At 39.6% G+C, this 21135-nt stretch overlaps 1 protein-coding gene across 6 annotated transcripts in view; it reads left to right on the top strand.

Moving 5' to 3' along the window:
* ZDHHC20 (zinc finger DHHC-type palmitoyltransferase 20) overlaps positions 1–21135 on the top strand; it is a 74975-nt gene that overhangs the window by 36696 nt on the left and 17144 nt on the right. For all 6 annotated transcript variants that reach the window (XM_049778275.1, XM_049778276.1, XM_049778277.1 and 3 more), the window contains exons 4-7: positions 8688–8808; positions 15018–15087; positions 16490–16522; positions 17275–17395. In XM_049778275.1, the coding sequence (XP_049634232.1) occupies positions 8688–8808; positions 15018–15087; positions 16490–16522; positions 17275–17395 (345 nt within the window). The remainder of the gene's footprint in view (positions 1–8687; positions 8809–15017; positions 15088–16489; positions 16523–17274; positions 17396–21135) is intronic.

The following is a 21135-nucleotide window of genomic DNA, read 5'->3' as shown; positions in this document are numbered from 1 at the left end:
CAAAAATCAATGGCCTTTCTATATACCGATAGTAATAAGGATGAAATGGACATTAAGAAAACAACCCCATTCACAATAGTACCACACAAACTCAAATATCTTGGAATCAACTTGACTAAATATGTGAAGGACCTATACAAAGAAAACTATAAAACTCTGCTCCAAGAAATAAGAGAGGACACACGGAAATGGAAACACATACCCTGCTCATGGATTGGCAGGATTAACATCATCAAAATGTCAATACTCCCCAAGGCATTATACAGATTTAATGCCATCCCTCTAAAGATACCCATGACATTCTTCAAAGAAGTGGATCAGACACTTTTGAAATTCATTTGGAACAATAAACACCCTCGAATAGCTAAAGCAATCATTGGGAAAAAGAATATGGGAGGAATTACTTTTCCCAACTTTAAACTGTACTACAAAGCAACAGTTATCAAAACAGCATGGTATTGGAATAAGGATAGACCCTCAGATCAGTGGAATAGGCTTGAATACTCAGAAAATGTTCCCCAGAGATACAACCATCTAATTTTTGATAAAGGAGCAGGAAATCCTAAATGGAGCAGGGAAAGCCTCTTCAACAAGTGGTGTTGGCACAATTGGATAGCCACTTGCAAAAAATTAAACTTAGACCCCCAGCTAACATCATGTACAAAGGTAAAATCCAAATGGATTAAAGACCTCGATATCAGCCCCAAAACCATAAGATATATAGAACAGCACATAGGCAAAACACTACAGGACATTACAGGCATCTTCAAGGAGGAAACTGCACTCTCCAAGCAAGTGAAAGCAGAGATTAACAGATGGGAATATATTAAGCTGAGAAGCTTCTGCACCTCAAAGGAAATAGTGCCCAGGATACAAGAGCCACCCACTGAGTGGGAGAAACTATTCACCCAATACCCATCAGATAAGGGGCTAATCTCCAAAATATACAAGGCACTGACAGAACTTTACAAGAAAAAAACATCTAACCCCATCAAAAAATGGGGAGAAGAAATGAACAGACACTTTGACAAAGAAGAAATACGCATGGCCAAAAGACACATGAAAAAATGTTCCACATCACTAATCATCAGGGAGATGCAAATCAAAACAACGATGAGATACCACCTCACACCCCAGAGAATGGCACACATCACAAAGAATGAGAATAAACAGTGTTGGCGGGGATGTGGAGAGAAAGGAACTCTTATCCACTGCTGGTGGGAATGCTGTCTAGTTCAACCTTTATGGAAAGCGATATGGAGATTCCTCCAAAAACTGGAAATCGAGCTCCCATACGATCCAGCTATACCACTCCTAGGAATATACCCTAGGAACACAAAAATACAATACAAAAACCCCTTCCTTACACCTATATTCATTGCAGCTCTATTTACCATAGCAAGACTCTGGAAACAACCAAGATGCCCTTCAACAGATGAATGGCTAAAGAAACTGTGGTACATATACACAATGGAATATTATGCAGCTGTCAGGAGAGATGAAGTCATGAAATTTTCCTATACATGGATGTACATGGAATCTATTATGCTGAGTGAAATAAGTCAGAGAGAGAGAGAAAAACGCAGAATGGTCTCACTCATCTATGGGTTTTAAGAAAAATGAAAGACACCCTTGTAATAATAATTTTCAGACACAAAAGAGAAAAGAGCTGGAAGTTCCAGCTCACCTCAGGAAGCTCACCACAAAGAGTGATGAGTTTAGTTAGAGAAATAACTACATTTTGAACTGTCCTAATATTGAGAATGTATGAGGGAAATGTAGAGCCTGTTTAGGGTACAGGCGGGGGTTGGGTGGGGAGGAGGGTGATTTGGGACTTGGGTGATGGGAATGTTGCACTGGTGATGGGTGGTGTTCCTTTTATGACTGAAACCCAAACACAATCATGTATGTAATCAAGGTGTTTAAATAAAAAAAAAAATTAAAAAAAAAAAAAAATACTATGCCTCTAATGTTTAAGGAGTTACGTAACTTTGATGGCTTTAGATTGCCTTGTGTGCTGTTAAGAAATATTATAATGTGCTACAATCTGGAGACTTGAGGGACAAAGTAATTGCACATGGATTCTGTTTTATTTATCTTAACTTTCTTTGGTGAAAGTTCAAAGTTAAGATATCAGCAAGGGGACTTCTTCTGATAATTATGTTATGGGTGATTGTCCTTCCACTGTAACTTTACCTTATCCTCTTTCTTTGCATCTTTTGTTCTCATAATTCAAAATAAAAAAATTATAAAAAAAAAAAAAAAGATGAAGATCAAAAAAAAAAATTGCTCCTCTACCACAAATCTTTCATTCTCTTACATTTGTTTATCTCTCTTTTTGTCACTTCATTCTTGGTGATGATCAGTATTTTGTGTTCATTATCACTGATATATTCCTGTGCAAGTTTAATTTTGTTGCTGAGACTTGCTGTTAGATTTTAAACTTTTTCAGTTCCTCATGTATGGACTCTTCTACTCTAAATCAGTTCATCTTTTACTTGGTTGAATTGCTCTTCCAATGATTGCCTTATATCTGTGCCATTGCATGGAGTATTTATTTGAGATGCTTGACTTTGAGGCTTGAGTCTATTTTAACTTGATGATTTGCCAGCACTAGTGCCCCTGTCAGAGTATGTGAATTCCTTTGGTTCTTTATTTTTCTTAAAGATATGTGAGCAGTGATTTGAGCTTCAGAGTCCCAGTTGTCTGATATCTGAACTGCTTTCTTTTTTTTTTTTTTTTTGGTTTTTTGGGCCATACCCGGTGACGCTCAGGGTTATTCCTGGCTATGCACTCAGAAATCGCTCCTGGCTTGGGGAACCATATGGGATGCTATGGGATAGAACCATGGTAGGCTAGTACATGCAAGGTAGATGCCTTACTGCTTGCGCCATGCTTGGCCCCATGAGTTGTTTTCTTTTATTGCAACAAGCTGTTCATCTCTTTATTCTCTTCATCTAACAATTACTCTGTTCACTAAATTGCTCTTTTAGTGTTCATGTAGGTGAGTATCTAATAATCCTATTTGCATTGAAGTAATTCTGGAGGTATTTGAGACTAGATATCAAAATTAGCAACATTTAGAGCTAGTGGGGTTGAAGGAGTAAATTTTACCTTCAAACACTATTCTGCATAGTTTTGAGTTCAAGAGCAACAGTGGTGTGGGGCTATCCAGGGGAGACAGGGAGTAGTAATTTCAATGCAGGAGCAAAAGGCAAGAGGATAGTGAAAGCCCTTAGCACACATAAATGACAAAGGAGGCTAGTGTCAGCATTATGGGTCCATTGATGACCCTGAAAAGGTCTTATTTGATATTTACTGTGTACTTAAATTGAACCATCTAAACACAGAATTTAAGTTACTAGCATATCATTATATGAATTTTAACAGTTACTAATGGAAAATAGACTTGTAATAATAGATCCAAAAATCAAATTCACTAAAGGCTGTAGATGCAACTCAGCAGACTAGCATATGCCATTCATCTCTGAGGTCTACCTTGGTTTCCATCCTCAGCACTACTAGAAAAACTAACTTTAATCCATTTAAGATTTTGTGTAGGGAGCCAGAGAAACCTGAAATATATAAGACACTTGGCCTGAATGAGGTCAACTCTGGTTCAGTCCTCATGATACACACCAGGAGTGATCTCTGAGCACAAAAAAATCTGAATACTTCCTGCTATGGAATTGTAAAACAAAACAAAATTTTATTTCATCCCAATCCTCACTGCAATTCTGACTATAAGATATTTATTTGGTTTAAACTTTTCAAATTATGTGCCTTTAGTTCTTAAAGAAATATAATGATGTTGAGGTCTAAGTTATACTAAGGGACAGAAATAGGACAGCCCAGAAAATCTGTTTGTTGGGCTCTGGTGGGGGGCACCCCAACAAGGGCAATGCAAGGATGGGAAAGGGTCTCTTCAAGCCTGTGAAATCGGACTTGGGAAGAAAGGGAAGACTACAAGTCACAGATCACTCGCAGGAAAGTATTGTCAGAGCAGTAGGCATCATTTATTGAGGGTAGGGACAGAATTTCTAAAGGCAAACTTTAGGTGGGAAACAGATTGCTTAGGCATTACAGCAACGTGAAGACAGCAATCATAATATATTAATTCATATAGTATGCAAGGATAATGGTTACAATGCTCATGGTATCGTTAAATTAGTATATAATGATAGCAGTTGCAATACTTAATGCACTATTAACCTAGATAGTTTGTAAGGACAGGTTGGGTTGTTTTGACCTGGATGTCTTTCTCTTCAGCTCATCCTGCACTCATAACAGGCAACACAAGTCTCTGAACAGAGACATTCTTCTATATTCAAGGCCAACTTGCAGAAATCCCCTTATTTCCCAGCTTCTCTCCCCCACATCTGTTCACATTTTATAGGAGACTTTAAATTGGATTAGACCATCTACTATCCAGTAAATACTATAAGGTTTTTTTTTTGGTTTGGTTTGGTTTTTCATCATGCATGCAGAGATACAGTGTGTCAGGGGAAAACTCTCTACAAGTTACAGTTCTTGTAAGAGGAATTTTTTGCAAAAAATATTTTTGGACCATTTTGCAAAGTAGTAAAGAATTTCTATATCTGAAAAGAAATAAGAAGAAACTAAGTTTCTAATGAATCAGAAACATTGAACGTGATGGGGCTGTTACCTTGCACGCTGCCAACCCAGGACAGACCCTGGTTCGATCACCAGCATCCCACATGGTCTCCTAAGCCTGCCAGGTGCAATTCTGAGTGCAGAGCCAGAAATAAGCCCTGAATGCTGCTGGGTGTGGCCAAAGAAAGAAAAAGAAACTTTGAACCTAAAATGCTTCCTGTATTAGTAAGTAGATAAGTGTATTCCAAAGTCTTTATTTTATAATTAGGAATCTTTTCTGACTTCTCTCTATTTTGTTCATTTGTATGTGTTCTTTTTTAAATATTTGGTTGTGGGAATGAATTTAGGTAAATAATCTAAATTATTGTTTCCTAGCTTGTATTATTTTGAGCAGGTTTAAGCAACAATCTTTAAAAGTAAAAACATTGTGGACTAGCATTATAATGGGAAGCATACTAAATAAAATTTCAGAACATGTATATCTTTCTTTTTTTTTTTTTTTTTTTTGTGGTTTTTTTTTGGGTCACACCCGGCGGTGCTCAGGGGTTATTCCTGGCTCCATGCTCAGAAATTGCTCCTGGCAGGCATGGGGGACCATATGGGACGCCGGGATTCGAACCGATGACCTTCTGCATGAAAGGCAAACGCCTTACCTCCATGCTATCTCTCCGGCCCCAGAACATGTATATCTTAATAGCAAAATTGTCATTTGTAATTTTAGAAAACCTGGATTTCTTGGGATCAAGACATTTCCTCTCTCCAGAGTGCTTTCCACTATGCTCAGACTATTGCCATGTTTATAACAGAATAGTTCTCTTATAGGTTAATACAGCTATTGATGCTTCTGGAGTATAGGAAGGTACTTGTTTGAATTAAATAGGTAATTATTTTTTTAATTTGGGGACTACATCTGGTGATACTCAGATTTTACTCCTGGCTCTGCACTCAGGGATCACTCTTGGTGGGGGTTGGATCATATAGGACCCCAGGAATCGAAGCTAGGTCATCAGCTTGGAAGGTAAATGCCCTACCCACTGTACTCTCTCCAGCACAAACTATGTAATCTTTTTCTTTTTTCTTTTTTTTTTTTTTTGTTTTAGGTTTTGGGGCCACACCCGGCAGTACTCAGGGGTTACTCCTGGCTGTCTGCTCAGAAATAGCTCCTGGCAGGCACGGGGGACCATATGGGACACCGGGATTTGAACCAACCACCTTAGGTTCTGGATCGGCTGCTTGCAAGGCAAACGCCACTGTGCTATCTCTCCGAGCCCAAACTATGTAATCTTTAAGGCAGCCAGTCATAATATTTTATATCTTTTCAAACAGAACCTTGTAAGAGTCACAATTAAAGGATAGTATAGTTAAAGTATAAAATGAAACTCATCTTTCCTTTTAAAAAAAATGATCTCGGGGCCGGAGAGATAGTATGGAGGTAGGGCATTTGCCTTACATGCTGAAGGACAGTGGTTCGAATCCCGGCATCCCATATGATCCTCTGAGCCTGCTGGGAGCAATTTCTGAGCATAGAGCCAGGTATAATCCCTGAGCGCTGCCAGGTATGACCCTCCCCCCCCCAAAAAAAATCTCAGGGCCAGAGCAGTGGTGTGGAGTGGTAAGGTGGCCTTGCCGGCACTAACCTAGGACCTGACTGCGGTTCAATACCCCCGTCCCCCGTATCCCATATGGTCCCCCAAGTCAGGATCCATTTCTGAGCACATAGCCGGGAGTAACCCCTGAGCATCACTGGGTGTGGCCCCCAAAAACAAACAAACAAAAATCTCATCCAGGCCTGAGGAGAGGCCTACCTAGTGCTGGTTCCTGGGGTGGGGGGGAGGGAAGATCTGAAATAAAAGAAATTTAGAGCTCTTAGATATCTGAAATAGAACTATATATTTGGGGGCTGGAGCGATAGCAGAGCAGTAGGGCATTTGTCTTGCATTCAGCTGACTTGGGATGAACCCAGATTTGATCCCCAGTCTCCCATATGGTCTCCCAAGCCTGCCAGAAGTGATTTCTGAGTGCAGAGCCAGGAGTAAATTCTCAGTAGTGCCAGGTGTGGCCCCCCAAAAATGAACTGTATATTTGAAGGTCTATGAAATACTTAATGACATGAAAAGACAAACTAAGGGTTCTTTATAGACAAATGCCACTTAGAGGATCAGTCTAGAAACTGTAAGCACACCAGGGAGAGAGAAATTTTAAAAAGGAATTTATGAGGGGCCGGGCGGTGGCACTAAAGGTAAGGTGCCTGCCTTGCCTGCCCTAGCCTTGGATGGACCGCGGTTCGATCCCCCGGTGTCCCATATGGTCCCCCAAGCCAGGAGCAACTTCTGAGCACATAGCCAGGAGTAACCCCTGAGCATTACCGGGTGTGGCCCAAAAACCAAAAAAAAAAAAAAAAAAAAAAAAAGGAATTTATGAAATGAGCTCTAAAACAAAATCCCTCCTTGACAATACTTAACACTTTGGGACAAAGTAGGTTACTGTTTTGGAGCTAAAACTAAGTACCAAGAAATGACCTGCTGCCATTATTGACATTTTGCCATAAAGGTCTGTGGTATAGACTGTAACCCCGAGCAAGTGAAATTTTGGACAACTTTTTCAAAATTTAAAATCACTTGGGTGGGAGGGCAGAGAGAGCATGGAGGTAAGGTGTTTGTCTTGCATGCAGAAGGACGGTGGTTCAAATCCTGGCATCCCATATGGTCCCCTCGAGCCTGCCAGGAACGAATTCTGAGCGTAGAGCCAGGAGGAACCCCTGAGCGCTGCTGGGTGTGACCCAAAAACAAAACAAAACAAAACAACAACAATAAAATCACTTGGCACTGACTTTCAAACACTGAAGTCTTACTGATAGAAAAAATATGCCTTTTTTCAGGCCTGCTTTTCAAGCTTTTCAAGTGTTCTTTCTTGAATACATATTGCTGCATAATTTCACTCTGAAGAAGCCTGCTCTCTCTTGAACACATATTTTCCCTCTTTTTCACATCTCACATCTTTTAAGCAAGTTTTGTTTAATTAAAACTATCAAAAGAGGGGCCCGGAGAGATAGCACAGCAAGGCGTTTGCCTTGCAAGCAGCCGATCCAGGACCAAAGGTGGTTGGTTCAAATCCCGGTGTCCCATATGGTCCCCCGTGCCTGCCAGGAGCTATTTCTGAACAGACAGCCAGGAGTCACCCCTGAGCACCGCCGGGTGTGGCCCAAAAACCAAAAAAAAAAAAAACTATCAAAAGAGGGGCCAGCAAGATAGCATGGAGGTAAGGCGTTTGCCTTCCATGCAGAAGGACGGTGGTTTGAATCCCAGCATCCTGTATGGTCCCCCGTGCCTGCCAGGGGTGACATCTGAGCGTAGAGCCAGGAGTAACCCCTGAGCACTGCCAGGTGTGACCCAAAAACCAATAAAAAACTATCAAAGAGGGGCCAGAGCGATAGCACAGCGGTAGGGCACACAGCTGATTCAGGATGGATGATGGTTCGAATCCCAGCGTCCCATTTGTTCCCCCAAACCAAGAGTGATTTCTGAGCGCATAGCTAGGAGTAACTCCTGGGCATCACTGGGTGTGGCGCCCCTCCAAAAAAAACTATCAAAGAAGGAAGGAAAGAAGAGAGGAAGGAGGGAAGGTGAGAGAAAGGAAGATGGAAGAAATGAGTAAAAGAGAAAGAAAGGAAGGAAGGAATGAACGAACGAACGAAATTTTTCTTTCTGTTTGGAATTTAATTTTTTGTACTAAAAGATACAATTTTGGGTCACACCCAGCAGCACTCCGGTTACTTCTGGCTCTACCCTCAGAAATTGCTCTTGGAAGGTTCGGGGGACCACTGTCCTGCATGCAAAGCAAACGCTTTATTTCCATGCTATCTCTCTGGCCCCAAAAATATTCATATTCCTTCCCATTATTAGTATGAAGGAGAAATATTTTAATATGCTATATGTATTTTAGAAAAATATTTTTTATTTAACTTCTTAAATTTTCAAGACAAATATTTGGCCTATTTTTACCTGTTCTGAATAAAACTTTGGATTTCTTTATGATGTGAGTTAATAATTAATATTTTATTTCTCCCTTTTTAGTTCCATTTGTCTAAATCTGATAAGGAACGATATGAAAAGGAATTCAACCAAGAAAGACAACAAGACATTTTGAGAAGAGCAGCAAGGGACTTACCTATCTATACTGCATCCGCTGCAAGGAGTAAGAAAAAGAAAATTTAATCTTTCAAGGAGGTTTTTTGTTTTGTTTTGTTTTTGGGTCACACCCGGCAGCCCTTGGGTTACTCCAGGCTCTGCACTCAGAAGTCTCTCCTGGCAGGATTGGAGGAATGCCAGGATTCAAACCGGGGTCCATCCTGTGTTGGCCTTGTGTAAAGCAAACAAACGTTCTACTGCCCTACTGCTGTGCTATCGATCCGGCCCTCTCAAGTTTTTAAATATGCTTATTTCTGTTAAGATAATTGGCATACTTTAACTATTAAATGGGTAGTAAGAAACTGCTATAAAGGACATAATAATGAATTTCTTTATGGTAGAAGCAAGATATACCTATGTTGTATTGTATTCCAAATATAAATATGCACATATATTAATAGACTTTTAAAGGTACTCCCTTTACTTTTGGGAAACTTCAGGAACTACTCCCAGTTGGCGTTCAGGGTTTTTTCTGCCTCTGTGCTTAGATCACTTTTGGTGGTTCTCAGGGTGGTACCAAGGACTGAATCAGGGTCAGGTATATGCCATACATTAATCCCTTTACTATCTCTCCAGCCCCTCTGGGAGCTCACTTTAATAAATCTTTTCTCTGCATATTAACGTTCTTCTAACTTAGTCTCATGACTGAAATTTTCATTTGTTAGCAAACTTGTTAGAAAATTTTAGTTTAGGGGCCGGAGAGATAGCATGGAGGTAAAGCGTTTGCCTTGCTTGTAGAAGGTCAGTGATTCGAATCCTGGCATCCCATATGGTCCCCTGAGCCTGCCAGGAGTAATTTCTGAGCATAGAGCCAGGAGAAACCCCTGAGCGGCGCCAGGTGTGACCCAAAAACCAAAATAAAATAAAATAAAATTTTTATTTGAATTAAGAGCCTGATGTGTCATCACTAATATGCTACTACAGGCATGGATCTGGAGAGTATTGTGCAGAGTAAAATCACTGAGGAGAGTCAGACACAGTAAAGGCTGGGGCAGGATGAGGTTGCTCTGAGAATTGTGGAGGAAGGACATTCTGTTGAAAGGTGTGGGGTTGGAATGTTTTATTATTGAAACTGCCATTCTTAGTATTGAAAATCATGGTGCCTAAGAATTACTTTTTTTTTTTAAATAAATTTAGTGAAACACCGTGGTTTGCAAAGTTGCTCATAATACAGTTATTTCTGGCATTCATTGTTCCAACACCAAACCCACCACAAGTGTAACATTGCCTCCACCATTGTCCCCAGTTTTTCAATCTCCCCCTAGCCTTCCCCTTGGCAGGTACAAATAATTTACTGAAAATTGCTTGGCACAGGGGACCGGAGAAAGCACAACGGTAGGGCATTTGCCTTGCACATAGCCGATCCAGGATGGACAGTGGTTCAAATCCTGGCATCCCATATGGTCCCCTTGTGCCTGCTAGGAGCTATTTCTGAGCGCAGAACCAGGAGTAACCCCTCAGCGCCTCTGGGTGTGACCCTCCCCCCCAAAAAAAAAAACCAAAAAAATTGCTTGGCACAACTAAATAGTAATAGAATTATTAAAAAACTTCATTAAAAGAACATTTGTAAAAAAAAATTGTCATACTTCTCGGGACCCGCACAATAGCACAGCAGTAGGTTGTTTGCCTTGTACACAGCTGACTCAGGACAGACCTCGGTTTGATCCCCAGCATCCCATATGGTCCCTCAAGCCAGGAGCGATTTCTGAGTGCATAGCCAGGAGTAATGTCTGGTCACCAGGTGTGACCCAAAAACCACTGCCACTGATGTCCCCAGTTTCCTTCCCACTCCTTCCTGTCTCTAGGACAATCATTTTACTCCCTTCTCTCTCTCACTCTCTCTCTCTTTCTCTCTCTTTCTCTCGCTCTCGCTCATTTTCGCTGTTAGGCACTATGGATTGCACTATTGTTAATGAAGGGGTACTGTAAATATCACTTTATCTCCACTCAACGTCCCATTCTTGTACAGAGTAACCAGTTTCAGTTGTCATAGGGACCTCTTCTTACCATGGATTGTTTTTTCTGGCCCTCAGCTCTCTTGTCTCTGAATATTATTCTTTTCTTATATACCCCCCAAATAGGTGATATTATTCTGTGTCTATCCCTCTCACTTTGACTCATTTCACTCAGTATATTACTCTTCATATCCATCCATGTACAAGCAAGTTTCATGACTTCATTTTTCCTAACAGCTGCATAGTATTCCGTTGTGTAGATGTACTACAGTTTCTTTAGCCATTCATCTATTGTCGAGCACTTGGGTTGTTTTCAGATTCTGGCTATTGTAAATAGTGCTGCAGTGATCATAAAAGTGTACAGGACATTTTGCATGATGTTTTAGGACTCCTAGGGAGGAGTGGTATTGCTGGATCATATGGAAGCTCAATTTCTAGTTTTTTGAGGAATATCCATATTGTTTACCAAAAGGGACTATTCCGCTTTACCAAGAACAGTGAATGAGTTCCTTTGTCTCTGCATCTGCAACAGCACTGGTTGTTCTTGTTCTTTGTGATGTGTATCAGCCTCTGTGGTATGAAATGATACCTCATTGTTTTGATTTACATCTCCCTGATAATTAGTGATGTAGAACAATTTTTTCTGTGTTTTGGCCATCTGTATTTCTTCTTAAAAGATAACTGTTCAGGGGCTGGAGAGATAGCATGGAAAGTAAGGCATTTGCCTTGCATGCAGAAGGACAGTGGTTCGAATCCTGGCATCCCATATGGTCCCCCAAGCCTGCCAGGAGTAACCTGAGCCGCGGCTGGGTGTGATCCCAAAAAAAAAAAAAAAAGATAACTGTTCATTTATTTTCCCATTGTTAGATGGGGTTAGATGTTATCTTTTTCTCTATGAGTTCTGAGTGCAGCGCCTTGTATATCTTAGATATTAACCCATTATCAGACGGGTATTGGGTGAATAGTTTCTTCCATTCCCTTGGTAACCTTTATTATCCTAGTAACTGTTTCCTTTGAAGTACAGAAGCTTCTCAGTTTTATAAAGTCCCATTTGTTTTGTTTTGTTTTTAATACTTTTTTTTGGGGGGGGGCCACACCTGGTGGTGCTCAGGGGTTACTCCTGGCTATCTGCTCAGAAATAGCTCCTGGCAGGCAGGGGGGGACCATGTGGGATGCTGGGATTCGAACCAACCATCTTAGGTCCTGGGTTGGCTGCTTGCAAGGTCCTCTGAGCTTGCCAGGAGCGATTTCTGAGCATAGAGCCAGGAGTAAACCCTGAGCGCCTCTGGGTGTGACCAAAAACAAAACAAAACAAAACAAAATTTAATTGATCATATACCTGCAGGCCTGTCTCAGAATATTCAAGTCTACTCCATTGATCTCAGGGTCTGTTGAAGTTAGGAATGTGGTTCCTCCCATCTTCTTTTTTCCCAAGGATTGCTTTAGCTTATTCGTAGACATTTATTGTTTCATATAAATTTCAGAAGCATTTGATCTACTTTTTTGAAAAATGTTTTGGATATTCTTACAGGGATTGCATTAAATCTGTAGAATGCTTTGGGAATTACATTTTAATTATGTTACTCATCCCAATCCATAAGCAAGGTATGTTTCCATTTCCTTGTGCCACTTTTATTTCTTAAAACAGTGTTTTGTAGTTTTCTTTGAATACATCATCTACCTCTTTAGTTGATTCTTGTAAGGCACAATTGTGAATGGTATTCTTTTTTTTTAAATCTCTTCTTTTTCATTATTTGTATATAGAAAAGCTATGGATTTTTGCATATTGATTTTGTAGCCTGCAACTGTACCTTACAAATCTGTTTCTAGAAGCTTTTTTTGTAGAGTCTAGGACTTTCTAAATATAGTATCAGTCATCTGCAAACAGTGAGAGCTTGACTTTTTCCTTTTCTATCTAGATGCCCTTGATATATTTTTCTTGCCTTTTGTTATGACAAGTACTCCAGTACTATATTAAATAGAAGTGGAGAGAGGAGGCAACCTTGTCTTGTACCAGATCTTAGAGGAAAGGCTTTTAGTTTTTCCCCATTGAAGATAATGTTTGCAATGGGCTTGTGGTAGATGGGCTTTGACTATATTGAGAAAAGTTTCTTCAATTCCCATCTTACTGAAAGGGTTTTTTTGGGTGTTTTTGTTTTGTTTTGGTTTGGCTTGGTTTTTGGTTTTTGAGTCACACCTGGAGTCGCTCAGGGGTTACTGCTGGCTCTGTGTTCAGAAATTGCTCCTGGCAGTCTTGGAGGACCATATGGGATACTGGGATTTTAACCACTGTCCATCCTAGATCAGCTGCATGCAAGGCAAACACCCTACCACTGTGCTATCTCTGCAGCCCCTTATTGTGGGTTTTTATCATGAATAGCTGCTGGGCCTTGTTGAATGCTTTCTCTGAATTTTTTAATATGGTGTGATTTTTGTTTCTTATTTTATTGATATGATATGTAATATTGATTGACGTGCACTATTTTTATTTGCTTTTTTTTAAAACATCTTTGTATCTCTTGCGCCCTATTTGGCCATGATGTATAATCTTGATGAATTGTTGGGTTATATTTCCTAGTATTTTGTTAAGGATCTTTGCATCTGTGTTCCTCGAGGATATCAGTTCATAATTCTCTTTTTGTCTGATGTCTCTGTCTGCTTTTGGTATCACAGTGATGTTCATGTCATAGAAATTATTTGGGAGTGTTTCTGTTTCTTCAATTTTCTTTTTTTTTTTTTGGTTATTCCTGGCTCCAGGCTCAGAAATTGCTCCTGGCAGGCACAGGGGACCATATGGGGCACCGGGATTTGAACCGATGACCTCCTGCATGAAAGGCAAATGCCTTACCTCCATGCTATCTCTCTGGCCCCTGTTTCTTCAATTTTCTGAAAGAGCCTAAAAAGGATTGGCAGCAGTCCTCGCTAAAGGCTTAGATGCAGTGGTCCTCAAACTATGGCCCGCGGGCCACATATTGTATTTGTATCTGTTTTGTTTCTTCATTGCAAAATAAGATATATGCAGTGTACATAAGAATTCATTCATAAGTTTTGTTTTTACTATAGTCAGACCCTCCAATGGTCTGAGGGACAGTGAACTGGACCCCTGTTTAAAAAGTTTGAGGACCCCTGCGAGTTCACTAGTGAATTTATCTGGGCCTAATCTTTTCCTTTTGGTAAGCCTTTTGATTACCATTTCAATTCCCTCTAGAGTGATAGATCTGTTCAGTTATTCCAGATCATCTATCCCTCCCTCACCTTGGGAAGTTATAGGAGTCCCAAGAACTTATCCATTTCTTCCAGGTTGTTTTGTTTTGTTGCATACAGATTCTCAAAGTAATCTCTGATTACTTTGTATTTCTGTAGTATATTTAGTAAAATCCCCCCTTTTCTTTCTTTCTCTCTCCTTCCTTTCTTTCTTTCTTCATTTCTTTCTTTCTTCCTTCCTTCCTTCCTTCCTTCCTTCCTTCCTTCCTTCCTTCCTTCCTTCCTTCCTTCCTTCCTTCCTTCCTTCCTTTCTTTCTTTCTTTCTTTCTTTCTTTCTTTCTTTCTTTCTTTCTTTCTTTCTTCTTTCTCTCCTCTTTCTTTCTTTCCCTTCCTTCCTTCCTTCCTTCCTTCCTTCCTTCCTGCCTGCCTGCCTGCCTGCCTTCCTGCCTTCCTTCCTTCCTTCCTTCCTTCCTTCCTTCCTTCCTTCCTTCCTTCCTTCCTTCCTTCCTTCCTTCCTTCCTTCTTTCTTTCTTTCTTTTCTTTTCTTTTCTTTCTTTTTCTTTCCTCTTTCCCACATAGACCAGCTGTGGGCTGGTCTATCAGGTAAGATTAGCATTTGGCTTTGGGAGATGTAACAAGTAACCCCGAGCACCTCTGGGTGTGGCCCAGAAACAAAAAACAAATATTTGGGACTTAGAAATTTTGAGTTTTGCTAATTAAACTATGTGCCTAATCTTGTACAAATAATTATTTTCTATGGATTTGCGTTTTTCCCCTCTAATTCTATTAAGACCCCATAATTTATAATGCTGTTAATGATAGTTTAATCCATAAAGTGTCTTTGCTTTTCATGGGTTGGTGAACTACATTGCAAGGTTCCCCTTCTATTTCTTGACATTTTAGTTTCAGAAGTCCTTCAGCGTATCTTGATATTATTTACAAATTATTACTTGTCAATTTTCTGCCACGTTTATTTTCTAAAAATGAAAGCAAGTTTTATATCAAATTAGTTTAACTTGTACATCCATCAAACAACTTTCTTTTATCTTACATGTAGCCGTCAGATATTGTGAAAAATGTCAGTTGATCAAACCTGACCGAGCACACCACTGCTCAGCATGTGACCGGTAAGTATTCCGGAGGGTTGGCTTTTCTTGTTCTCAGTCTAGGTGGCAGCCAAAGGAAGAAGGATCACTGTATGGGTCTTAGCATAAAACCACTTTATCCTTTCCCGTTATTTGATATACATACAGGTCTAATAAAAAAATAATAAAATTATATAAGTTAAAATGGACTTTGAAGCCAACTTCAAATGTACCCATTATAAGAGTGTTTTTTTTTGGTTTTTTGTTTTGTTTTGGTTTTGGGTCACACCCAGCCGTGCTCAGGGGTTACTCCTGGCTCTATGCTCAGAAGTTGCTCCTGGCAGGTTCAGGGGACTATATGGAACGCCGGGAATTGAACCACCGACCTTCTGCATGCAAGGCAAACACTTTACCTCCATGCTATCTCTCCAGCCCCTATAAGAGTTTTCTTTAAATATACTTCCTATGCTTGTGCTTAAAATAATATTGATAAGTAAGGAATAGATGGCTTTACTGCCTGCTTTTAGAATACCTTTATGTCTATTATTTGGGTTGCTATAGCAGCCTAAAAATGCAGAAATGTTTTGTTATTACCTATGGCACTGTTCTCAAGAAAATAAGAAGGATTTTATTGTTTGTACATTTGTGAGAATGTGTGTGTTGAAGAAATATTCCTAGTTTAGAAATGCCAGCTTGTCCTGAACTTTACATGAGGTATTTAACATACTGAGAATTTGTTTACATACATGCTTTTAACATAACTGAGGATTCATCACTTGCTTTGTTTCTTGGGAAAACCTGTGGTTTTAAGGTTATATAAATGCAGTTTATATAATGATGAAGGAAAGTTTAGATATTTTCCTGATTGTAAATGTATAAAAAATATACATAAAAGTCTATAAAGTATATGGGAAAAGAATCATCTACACATTCCCATTAATGTTTATATTTTAACATACCTTTTTTGTTTGTTTTGTTTTTTGTTTTTTTGCACCACATCCAGAGGCACTCAGGGGTTACCCTGGTTCTGTGCTCAGAAATTGTTCCTGGCAGGCTTGGGGGAGCATATGGGATGCTGGGAATTGGAATGCCAGGTCCATCCCAGGTCTGCAGCGTGCAATGTAAACACCCTACTGCTGTGCAATTGCTCTGGCCCCTTAACATACATTTTTAAATAATTTTGATTTAGATATTTAAAAATAGCGTAGAAATGTTTGTATTTCATTTTGTTTCTCTCAGTAAATGTATAAGGTGGGCCTATGTACAAAGTCCCAGTCTAAAAAATTCTCACCAGTGAAAGTATTTGTGAAAATGTCAGAAATTTTTTCGAACCTAATATTTAGTTATTGTTTCTATAAAGGAATAATTCAAGTCAATAATTTTCATATTACTTTCATAAGTTAAAAATTTTACGTTAATTTTCTTTGGTTTATTTCTTTCTTAGATGTATTCTTAAAATGGATCATCACTGTCCTTGGTATGTATAAAAAAAGAGGAAATTGGGCCGGAGAGATAGCATGGAGGTAAAGCATTTGCCTTTCATGCAAAAGGTCATCGGTTTGAATCCCGGCATCCCATATGGTCCCCCGAGCCTGCCAGGAGCGACTTCTGAGCGTGGAGCCAGGAGTAACCCCTGAGCGACGCCGGATGTGACCCCCCCCCCCAAAAAAAAATAGAGGAAATTATCTATGCTGGTGGAGAAGTTAGGGAGAGAGTTCAGTAATAGGACTCAGTATACCTAAGTTTTGCATGTCAGTTTAATGATGTCCATACCAATATTGATCTAGCTTTATAGACTCAGTATTTCTAAATTTTACATGTCAGTTTAATGACATAATATCAGAATTGATCTATGTACCTTTATGTAGATACTTCATATAAATGTACATATATGTGCAACATAGTAAGTACTTACTTTAAAATTGAATTACATTCAAATTCCAAATACCTTATTGAGCTTATTAAAAGCACATATCCACAGCCGAGTCATTGATCCTGACTTCTTTAATTACCTCTTTTATTTTAATCTATCAATAAAACATTTCTGAATTTAGTAGTAATAAGCATTTTTCACATTATTTTGTGTATCATTTATAAAACTCAGACTAAACCCATCAGTGATTACCTATAGCCATTCCTCCCATTCACTGGCAAACACTGTAATAGTTTGTGTTCATGAGTTTGTTATTTGTCTTGTTTTTAACAGCATGATTCTCTTTATTTTTTTAGGGTGAATAACTGTGTAGGATTTTCTAATTACAAATACTTCCTGCTGTTTTTATTATATTCCTTATTATATTGCCTTTTTGTGGCTACAACAGTTTTACAATACTTTATAAAATTTTGGACGGTAAGTCCTTTTTCTTTATTAAAGCATACTAAATTGTTTTAGATGTCATATTTATAAAATATACATTCTTTATTATGAAGAAATGGCCTTTATTTTACTAATGAGAATTTTAATGGAAGAGGTGGCAAATGGGGATATAATTTACTTTCATATCTAGATTAATATTAAGCAGAATATGTGAGCTTTACTTGTCATCCAAACAGTTCACAGCCAAAATTTAGCAACAGTTACATCAATTATAGTGCTTTTTATATGAATTATATGAAACTTGATGCCATTTTTTGTTGTTTTTGAGGGTTGGTGTTTTGTTTTGGGTTTTGGTTTTGAATTTTGAGCTACACTCATCTGTGCTCGGGGCTTATTCCTGGCTCTGGACTAAGGGATCACTCTGGACAAGGCTTGGGGGAATCATATGGAGTGCTGAGGATCAGACCTGGGTCTGTCATGTACAAAAGTTTTCTACACACTGTATTATCCTGCCAGCCCCAAGTCTTACTGCCATTTTATAGTAGTATAAATGAAGTCTCCAACCTCAAATGAGTTGCAGATACTTTTTCAAACATTTACAATATATTCCTGTTTTCTTATGTTTCCTATCAGATCATTTTCATACACTTTTAACTATGGGATCACACCCAACAGTGCTAAAGTACTCAGGAGTCACCCCTGGTGAGGCCAAATCTGAGAGGGCCCAACACGGGTATCTGGAGCCTGATGATACCAGGGGAAAAGTTAATGCCAAATACATTTTTTTTAATGTGCATTTGACCATTATGTAAAGGCTATTTTTATTCTGTATCAGTTAAAACTCATTTGTTACTAAAAATTCCTTTGGTATAAATTAGGATACACAAAACTTGTGAATATACAGTTAAAATTGAATGTACATGTTTCATGTTTTCTTGACCTGGAAGCTAGCTCTTTCCAGCATGGTGTTTGGGGAGACCCCAGGCCAAATTCTTTCTCCCTAGCTTGGGGGTGCTGGGAGGCTAGGCAGGCCCCCAGCCATCCACCTCTTCTTCCCCTGGTCTCCAGGTCTTCCCTGGGTGCCAGCCCAGATGGTCAGAAAGGTGGGTTCCGGGAGGATTACTTTAAAGGGGTCTCCAGGCTATCCCTGCCCTTCCCCCAGCACCAGGCGGGGAAGGGCACAGGGAGGAGGGTGGCCAGATGTCTGGCTTCTGGTTCACCAACGAATCCTTTCTTGATCTGGAAGCTAGCTCTTGCCGGCATGGGGTTTGGGGAGATCCCAGGCCGAAGGCCTTCTCCCTAGTTTGGTTGCTGGGTTGTGCTGAGGCAACTTTTTTTTCTCACCGGTCTACATTTTCAAAACCCCCTGTACTGTACTGCTAGCCCCCGCACATACAGTATTTATTAATAGTAATCCCTATGATTAAGGTATGTTTTGAATATGCAGAATGTTCATCTTGTATATGCCCTTTCTCATACCCTTACAAGCTCATTTCTAGTCATTCATTCACTCACCTCCAACCATCATTACCACACATTTACCCTTTTTACCTTCAGTACTGTACAGGCCAAACACTGACCAAAGTGGAACACTGGATTTAATACCTCCCCAACTATTTCAAAAGATATAAAAGAGACACGTATATGTCTTTTGAAAATTTTATATATATTTCCTTAACAGCTATAAATCTTACTAAATATTCTCTTACACGGTGACTATTTTCCCCACTATTTGTCTGTTCTTCCCTTTGTGATCTGTTCAATTAGGAGTTCTGGTAGATGAGTCTCTCAGTTTAAAGTTTATGTTTGAACCAAGTCACGGGGAGTGTTGGACTTGTTCTAGCAGCCCCCGTAGGCACCAATAACGCCATGTGGCATTGTTCCTCTTTTGCATAGGCACATTAAAATGGGAAAATACTATACATACAAACAAGTTCTTATCTAATAGAGATAGGAACACACAAATCTTGTAATGCAATGGGACCTTACACCCTGAACACTGTCATAATGATCTGGCTCCAGCCTCAGAAGAATGGACATTCTCCATTCACCCTTGAACCAGGGATGTCATCTACCAAGGTTGTCTATAATATCATCTCGGAGTAATCCTCTACCAGGGAAGACACTACCGCTGCTCTCACATCGACCTACTCAATTGAGACTTCCCTTAACACCCAGAAGACTTAACAACAACAACAACAACCTGCTTTCAGGACAGGGCTCTCTGCATTGCCCTCTTAATTGTGAGGTGAAACTAAAGGACACTCCACAACATCCTGACTTCAATGTAGGATATGCACAGATTCCAGGATCTTTAACTACAGAAACCTGACACCAACAACAGTGACTGTGTGAAAAATAAAAGTGTGTTGGCACTACAGACAATGACTTGGGTTGGACAACATAGTATGCCTGGAGCCTAGAGTTGGTCTTATGCCAGAAAACTTCTGGGGTAAGGTCTCCTTGTATTTAGGCCAAGACTTTTCCTTTTCATGCCCCCTATATTTTGCTGGGCCTATGCAAACAACAATTGCCACTCTAATATCGTTTTAGCTGTGCTCCTTTGACTCTAATCCTTAAAAAAAAACACTTAAAACTATTGAGGTTAACTTAAACTAATATGCATGTGCATGAAACTGTTAAAAAAAATACTATGCCTTCAATGTTAAAGGAGTTACATAAATTTTGTGGCTTTAGAATGCTTTGTGTACTGCTAAGAAATATAATGTATTACAATCTGGGGACTTGAGGGACAAAGTAATTGTGCATGGGTTTTGTTTTATTTTTCTTAATGCTCTTTGGCTGAAAGTTCAAAATTAAGGTGTCAGCAAGGGAATTTCTTCTGAGAATTCTGTTGATGGGTGATTGTCTTTCCACTGTAACTTTACCTTGTCCTCTTTCTTTGCATCTTTGATCTCATAGTAAAAAAAAATATATTAAAAAAATTGAGTGTACATGGGCCGGAGAGATAGCACAGCGATAGGGCATTTGCCTTGCATGTGGTCAACTCGGGAAGGACCCAGTTCGATTCCCAGCATCCTATATGATCCCCCAGCTTGCCAGGGGCAATTTCTGAGTGCAGAGCCAGTAGCAGCCCCTGAGCTCCGCTGATTAATCAACCAATCAATCACAGCCCTACCGCTGAGCTATCTCTCCAGCCCCTACAGCAGCATTCTTTTTTTTTTTTTTTTTTTTTTGGTTTTTGGTTTTTGGGCCACACCCTGTGATGCTCAGGGGTTACTCCTGGCTATGCGCTCAGAAGTTGCTCCTGGCTTCTTGGGGGACCATATGGGATGCCGGGGGATCGAACCGCGGTCCGTCCTAGGCTAGCGCAGGCAAGGCAGGCACCTTACCTCCAGCGCCACCGCCCGGCCCAACAGCAGCATTCTTAACAAACCACACAAGTCAGCTTTCAGAAATAGACTGAGAGTGGATGTGCTGAGAATTTTAAACTTGAGCTTGGAGTTCATGAGCAATCATGTCACACATACATCCACATGTCACTGGTGAATGCATTGCTGCATGACAAACAGAATTGTGCCACACAGCGATTATGCCATGAAGGGTTATAAACTAATTTTAGACTAAAAAATAACAGTACAACAATTAGGTAGTGGAATTTGGTATTTTTAAAGAAGCACTATAATATATTTCTTTTCATAAAATTAAAATCAAGAACTTCTTTATGATTTCTGACTAGTCTTATTTACTTAAATTTTAAATCTGCTATAAATGTATTGAACATATGCATATTTTTTCTGGCATTTTTATTG

The sequence above is a fragment of the Suncus etruscus genome, chromosome 8 (genome assembly GCF_024139225.1).
Source record: "Suncus etruscus isolate mSunEtr1 chromosome 8, mSunEtr1.pri.cur, whole genome shotgun sequence".
NCBI classification, from domain to species: domain Eukaryota; kingdom Metazoa; phylum Chordata; class Mammalia; order Eulipotyphla; family Soricidae; genus Suncus; species Suncus etruscus.
Note: the sequence above shows the minus strand (reverse complement) of the source record. Positions and strands in the feature narration are given on the sequence as shown.